Source organism: Diaphorina citri, unplaced genomic scaffold, assembly GCF_000475195.1.
Source record: "Diaphorina citri unplaced genomic scaffold, Diaci psyllid genome assembly version 1.1 scaffold350, whole genome shotgun sequence".
In the NCBI taxonomy this organism is placed as follows: Eukaryota; Metazoa; Arthropoda; class Insecta; order Hemiptera; family Psyllidae; genus Diaphorina; species Diaphorina citri.
Window position 1 is genome coordinate 1 of NW_007377785.1, and position 7853 is coordinate 7853.

The 7853-nt window shown below is 36.5% G+C and overlaps 1 protein-coding gene across 1 annotated transcript in view; it reads right to left on the reverse strand.

Annotated features, from left to right (window-relative positions):
• Positions 1–2242: 2242 nt before the first annotated feature.
• LOC103507911 (cGMP-dependent protein kinase, isozyme 2 forms cD4/T1/T3A/T3B) overlaps positions 2243–7853 on the reverse strand; it is a 55915-nt gene continuing 50304 nt past the window's right edge. The window contains exons 8-12 of the mRNA XM_026822648.1: positions 6577–6824; positions 6191–6337; positions 4957–5104; positions 3272–3435; positions 2243–2475 (exon numbers count right to left, since the gene is read on the reverse strand). Of these exons, the coding sequence (XP_026678449.1) occupies positions 2271–2475; positions 3272–3435; positions 4957–5104; positions 6191–6337; positions 6577–6824 (912 nt within the window). The 3' untranslated portion in view covers positions 2243–2270. The remainder of the gene's footprint in view (positions 2476–3271; positions 3436–4956; positions 5105–6190; positions 6338–6576; positions 6825–7853) is intronic.

Here is a 7853-nt window from a genome sequence, read left to right on the forward strand (position 1 = left end):
GAAATCCATACTGATGGTACACTTTGATAAACACAATTGATAATGATAAAAATTATTTACACTAGATACTTAATAAAAGAATTAACTTGAATGAGTTTCAAGAAAAAATTATGAAAAAATTCAAAATAACATGATTATGATTATTTAAAAATAAAATAAGATAAAGTATTTTATTTTAATTCACTGAACCAGATAATTTCAGATAAATTTGATAATTAGATAATCTCAGATAAATTTGAGAGAAAAATAAACCAAAAGCCTGAATATATGCAGGTACCTACTACCTACCTATATGGATAAAAATTGATAAACCAAAAGACAAACTTTTTCCTAAAAAAAAGAAAATAAGTTTTACTAAGAAAGCAGATAAATGAGCTTTGATAATTGACCAAGATAATACAACACAAAAGCTATGATAAGATAGCAATGGACATTACTCAGTGTACCAACGTCGCTTGGTATACAAAACATTCCCGTCGACACAAAGGCTAAAATGATAGACAAGGAATATACTAACGATTCCAGGAAAAAAGATTAGTTCCCCACTAATCACATAAAAAGCTAACATTAATTTGTTTGCTCACAGACAATAGGGACGAACACTAAAACTTTTTGACACAATACTTTCATAAAATTAAAGAGGAACTCGATAAATTCAAAATCATGTAATCAGCAACCTACCACCTAATAAAGAAAAATAGCTAATTAGATTAAATATGAGGTAAACCAGAGATTTGACACTGATAAGGTAGTCAGAAATGATAAAGATTATAGAAGAACTGAGTAACGGTAGCTTCAAATAATTAGATTAAATATGATAAACCAGAATTGAACTGATAAGGTTAGTTCAAGATTACAAATGCCAAATAAATTCAGGTACAAAAAAGTCACAAAATCATTGAAACATGTTTGAAAAGGGTTATTTATGAAGAAAGTACAAACTTTTGCGGAGCGATCTTTATGTTTACAAGCAAAACAAAATGAAAGAAAGAATTTGGTTCTAGGCATGGGACAAGTTTAAATTGGTTCCTCTAGATGCACATTTAACAAGTTTGCTTGTGCACAAATACCTACTGCTTAAAGCTACCAAATCTTCTTCTAGGGTGCTTACTAGACCTATATAGGTTGAACAATGGAATAAGCAAAAAGCAACAAGTGACTAAGCCTAAAATTTGACCACTTTTCAAATGATGAAAAAACACACTTTTCGTGACCTACCAAGAAAGAAGATGAATGATAAAATGTATAAAGAGACACCACACTTACTGATTTTTGCTGAAAACTTACAGACCCCAGAATACTTGACTGCTACTTAGCAAGATAATTCACGATAAAAAAGATACTTATCCGGGCGAACCGAAGGACCACTATGTTGGAGCCTGTGGGGTAGCTTTCAGGACACAAATTTACCACAAAACTGAGTTTAGATAAGATGGAAGTTTAAATAAAATGATAGAACAACTCACGATAACTTTCAGAACAGGTGTCTCTCATGGCGGTTGATAAAGACTGAACGCGATCTGCGTTGTTGTGATGGCGCATGATCTGATAGGCCCTTTTGATACGATGCACGTTAGGCTCTTTTAATACGATGCACGATAGGCCCTGTTAACACGATGCGCGGCGCGGTAGTCGCGATTATTTGCGGTGGGTAACAGTCAAGATTAGACAATTATATAAAAATGAATATGTGTGTGTGTTTGTTCGAACTTTATGCCTGGCCAAACCGCTCATCTGATTGCTATGGAACTTTGTCAACTTATAGCTTGCATTCCCGTGAAGGTTATAGGCTATTTTCCAGTTCGTTTTTGTTAAGCTACACCGAGCAAGACCACTAAATGGATGGGTGACATGAACGGCCATGCCTTAAGGCGACGGATTTCGGCTAGTCATCAATAATTAACCAAAGAAACGATATCAATATCATTAATTATTTATTTGATCTACTAGTCAATCTCAAGCATTAGAAATTTAGAAACCAACATGTGAACTATGTTGCTTTCTAAAAGAAACGACAGTTATGCCTTGTTCCCACGGCGCTTCCAGAATGAAGTTGTATTGGCAAAGGAGGAGGAATGAGAGGAGTTAAGAATATCGTGGTCCCTAGATGATCGAAACGAAAAAAAAAAAAAAAAAAAAAAAAAAAAAAAAAAAAAAATTTAAAGATCCCCAAAATAAAAAAAAAAAAAAAAAAAAAAAAAAAAAAAATGAAAAAAAAACATTCAAATTCAGCTGGCTCTAGATTCTTAGGTCAAGAAATGTTTACCGTTCTACTTCAAATCTACTCCAGTACTTACGATAAGTTTCTTGGCGAATCCAAAGTCCACTAGTTTGACATATCCACTAGTACTGAGCAGTAGATTCTCTGGTTTTAAGTCCCGGTAGATAATGTTCCGTGAGTGTAAATAGTCAAATGCCTCCACTACACATGCTGTATAGAACCGAGTAGTGGCATCATCAAAATTGCCTTTATCCCTGGGGAGAGAGAGAGAGAGTAATATTGGTTTTTAGACCGTCCTTCCTTTATTATTACGATAGTAATAAAAAAAAGTGTAATGGACGGGCTATTGTATTCGCTTCGGTGTCGTCTGTCTGTGTGTCAGTCTGTCTGTCCCCATAGAAGGACTTATCCAAACCTGGTCGACCTATATATCAAATTAAAGGTCTTTTTACCAGGATAATGGTGGTGCAAATTCTGTTCAGAAAACCAAAAAGCCAAAAAACTGGTTTTTGGGGGATTTTTTTCACATTTTTTCACACAAATGAGCTCTGATGAAATTGGTCGCGACGACCTATGAACTCAAAGCGAGAAAGTTTTAGATAACACTTCAGTCGATCATTTAAGACCGGTTTTAGCGTCACCTATGTTAAGCTGCGCCGAGCAAGGCCAATAAATGGATGGGTGACTTCAACACTATATTGGTAGTTATTAGGAAACATTAAAAGGAATAAAGGGAGAACGGGCTCTAGTCTTGATTTTAAATCATTACAAGTAAAATCAAATCAATAATAATAATAATTAACTGAATATTAAACAAATTAGGTAGGTACATAGGTATTCTTCAACCACGATCGAATAAACTACGGGCTAAAAAATTCCGGGAGGGACGGGCCCAGCTTGTTGGTTTGAACACAATGAATCTATCGAATCCGGATTAATTGAATCTATCGAATCCGGATTAATTTGACAAGAAAATGTCTTGAAAATCCGAATCCCATGATTGGTCGGATCCAAGGGACAGTTTGCCTATTCTATTCTATTCTATTCTACCTCAATATTGTCCACAGTTCTCCTCCCAGACATGATTCCATGAGCATGTACAGATATTTCTTATCTTTGAATGTCTTGTATAGTTTTACTATGAAGTCACAGTTGGCTTCTCCCATGATTTCCTTCTCAGACATGATGTGCTGCTGTTGTCGTGTCTCTACGATCTGGAAACAACAAGAGAAGATAAATTAAATGGGTTTCAAATTAATAACAGCCAAGTATCATTTTTGTTAATGACCGATGCGCTTTGTGAAGATATTTCTATATATATATGTTAGGGAGAATACGTATCTCCAAATATGGTCTTGAGAGTTGAACAACCCCTGACGGCTGGGTCCTCATGTGTAGCTGCTTCCTTTGCGCACTTGAATCGGTCAAGATAGAGGCGTGTCCTACCCTCTTGTTGATTTCGGAGGAGAGCAGTTAGTCTGTAGTCTACTCTGCCTCCGAGTCAGAAGTAGTCTGTTGAGTCGGTCTGAGTACGATCTCGTAGTGTGTATTGCAAAGGCCCTCTTCCAGGGAAGTTACGCGTTCTTCTCTTCTTTAATAATAATTGTAAGTCATAAGAATGTCGTATCAACAATATAGTATATCTTCCAACTAAAAATTACCTGCGGCGCTCTGAAGTTTCATCAACATATTTGGTGCGGATTTCATCGAGGCATATCAACAATATAGTATATCTTCCAACTAAAAATTACCTGCGGCGCTCTGAAGTTTCATCAACATATTTGGTGCGGATTTCATCGAGGCTAGAGATGAGTTGGTTGAATGTTTCCTGATCTATAACTAGACAGGATACACCTTCTGGATCAGCGGCCACTATGTTAGCAGTACGTAGATCATCCCTGGGGAGAACAACAGAGCATAGACGAGTTAGACAACAGAATATTTGGACCACACGAACCTAATAACTTTCATTCAAGTAATCTCTACGGAATTCTAAGGGAGGGAGGAAATATCAACATTAGATCACTACAGCATATTATTCTGTTTAGTTATATGTACCTATGTAGGTAAGTGAACTCTACAATTCACTTAACTACCAGTTTTACAGGGTCTATCATATTCCATCACTTACCCTTGCAGTGCTTTCTCTCCGAAGAAATCTCCCTTGTACAGGGTCCGGATGTATTTCTCCTCAGTAGAGTTGGGCTGCCAGAAACTGTGTAACAATCATAGCTCAGTATTATTACTTCATTTAACCTTTATTCTTGTTCGTTTCATTATCTTTAATTTTAATAAACAATAAACCTGTTCCTAAGTAATTATTGTAAATAGTTATGGTGTTATTATTTTTCTAATAAGAAGTGATGGAAGGTGACTGGGAGGAAGGCGAGATACGAGGCGGGAGTGTCTCGCCAACATATATATTTAAGGCACAACTGAGAACCAATAGCTAAAATTAAGAGCAATTGCTAATTATTTATTCCTAAGAAATTTAAAGTCCTATATTATAACGTTGATGTTTTCAAAAATCGGAGAATTTGACAACTAGGCCATTTTCCTTCAAGCGTCCAAATATTTTTCTACAATATCAGCACTGGCGTCCAAGGCAGGACAGGTGTTTACGTGATGAACGTCCATAGGAGTGTTGCCAGAACAGAGAGGGCAGTTTGGCGAGTTTTGAGGTAATCTCCCTACTAGTTTAGTTATAGCTATCCCTATAGTCACAGATTCATTACCTGACTCTTCTTCATCTGTTTGAGTGCAAAGGATCTACTAGGATCCCCTGCTATCTGTACTAGTTCTACACGACCAAATCCTCCAACACCCAGGGTGGTAATGACACGGAGGTCTGATAACCTCAGACTTCGGAACTCCTCATTCAGTCTGCAATACAAGAAGGAAACAAATAATATACATATTCAATATGTGTCAATGTGATATCTCAATTTGTACAAAACAATTGAGTTCTATATTTTAGTAGGTAATTTCTTGATCCTTATATCACTGGCGATGTTGTATATTAAGGCGGTCTCTTCTTGATCCGTGTGTGCTAATTATTATTAGGAAACAAATAATATACATACATATTCAATATGTGTCAATGTGATATCTCAATTTGTACAAAACAGTTAAGTTCTATATTTTAGTAGGTAATTTCTTGATCCTTATATCACTGGCGATGTTGTATATTAAGGCGGTCTCTTCTTGATCCGTGTGTGCCGCGTCGATTTTTGTTTAGCACTGTTGTAAAACAAAAGACCAAGAGCACTCATTACCCTATAGGTATTTTTGATGAAATAAATAAACAAAATACCCATGTTCTTTATTTAGCACACAACATACCTAGTAGGCGAAAAATCTTTATCTGAACTGTGAAAATTACTGTATCCGAAGAAGTCAAAAATATCTAGTTATTTAAATGAACAAATATTGTCGAGTGAATTCTTACCTGTTCTACTGCTCAGTTCCATTTTGAGATAAAATCAGGATATAGGTAACAGGGACTGGGAGATATAAGGATTAGATAGGATATAAGTAACAGGGACTGGGAGATATGGATTGGATAGGATAATAGGATTCGTTGGTCTGAACACAAGTAAAGGTGCGAAGCTGCCAAGGATAAGATTAATAGGATAAATACATAGGAATAGAATAAAGATAATAGGGTATAACATTAACACGTTACCATAGTCCTTTAAACGAGGAGCAGCAAGAATAGAAATTAGAGCTAATTAATAATAACTCACTCAAAGCGAGCATTTCATGACCGTTTTCAATTCGGAGTAATGTAACAACTGTTACATTAGATCATTAGACTCATGTGGTTTATTTTGCCGTAGCATACCCATTGCCCATCGAGTATTATTTTTCTCAACATCAATTGTTCTAAAAATTTGTTAGTAAATAAATGCAAGTGTTAAATGTGAATGTCGTATCAACAATATAGTATATCTTCCAACTAAAAATTACCTGCGGCGCTCTGAAGTTTCATCAACATATTTGGTGCGGATTTCATCGAGGCTAGAGATGAGTTGGTTGAATGTTTCCTGATCTATAACTAGACAGGATACACCTTCTGGATCAGCGGCCACTATGTTAGCAGTACGTAGATCATCCCTGGGGAGAACAACAGAGCATAGACGAGTTAGACAACAGAATATTTGGACCACACGAACCTAATAACTTTCATTCAAGTAATCTCTACGGAATTCTAAGGGAGGGAGGAAATATCAACATTAGATCACTACAGCATATTATTCTGTTTAGTTATATGTACCTATGTAGGTAAGTGAACTCTACAATTCACTTAACTACCAGTTTTACAGGGTCTATCATATTTCATCACCATCACTTACCCTTGCAGTGCTTTCTCTCCGAAGAAATCTCCCTTGTACAGGGTCCGGATGTATTTCTCCTCAGTAGAGTTGGGCTGTTTCATGGTAACTTTAACTTTGCCCTTGCTAATGATGAAGAATGTATCACCACGCGCTCCCTGGCGGATGATATAGTCACCTTCCTTGTAGAACGTCTGAGAAGAGAAATACACAATGGTCAAAATCACTCCCTGATTAACTAAATGAACAAAGTAAGCTCTAAGTTTTAACTCGGGATTTTTGCTCATTGTTTTGTTTGTTTATCCCATTTCATTGTCCCCACTGGTTCTCGAACCCCAGCTCTTCAAATTAAGAGTCCAATGAACTCAAAGCGAGAAAGTTTTAGATAACACTTCAGTCGTTATTTTAAGACCGGTTTTAGCGTCACCTATGTTAAGCTACGCCGAGGTACCTATAAGGGACGGGCTATTGTATTCGCTTCGGTGTCGTCTATCTGTCACTCTGTCTGTCCCCATAGAAGGGCTTATCCAAACCTGGTCGACCTATATATCAAATTAAAGGTCTTTTTACCAGGAACACGAAAATGGTGGTGTACACCATAAAGCCAAAAAACTGGCTTTTGGGGGATTTTTTTCAAATTTTCTCACACAAATGAGCTCTGATGTCGAAATTTGTCGCGACGATCTATAAACTAAAAGCGAGAAAGTTTTAGATAACACTTCTGTCGTTATCTTAGGACCGGTTTTAGCGTCACCTGTGTTAAGCTACGCCGAGCAAGGCCAATAAATGGATGGGTGACTTAAACATTATATTGGGAATAAAGGGAGAACGGGCTCTAGTCTTGATTTTAAATCATTACATGAAAGTAAAATCAAAAAATCAAATCAAGAATAATAATAAACTGAATATTAAACAAATTAGGGAGCATGAAGCTCAGCTGAGGAGGAAATTTTAAATCATTACATGAAAGTAAAATGGAAAAATCAACTCTAGATTCTAGAATAATAATAATAAACTGAATATTAAACAAATTAGGTAGGTACATAGGTACTGATTTTCTCTAATCACGATCGAATAAACTACGGGCTAAAAAAATCCCGGAGGGACGGGACCTTTGGGTGCGCACTCGTCAAAAAATAGCTCGTTGATTAACAAGTAAGCATGTGAATAGTTGATCCCATGGGATTTTTCACGCCGAATCGAATGGTGAAACTTTTAGAACTGTCCGACTTACAGTTGAGAAGTTGCGGTTCCCCTCCATGCGCTTCCATCGGACTTCCCAGTTGACGTGGACTGTA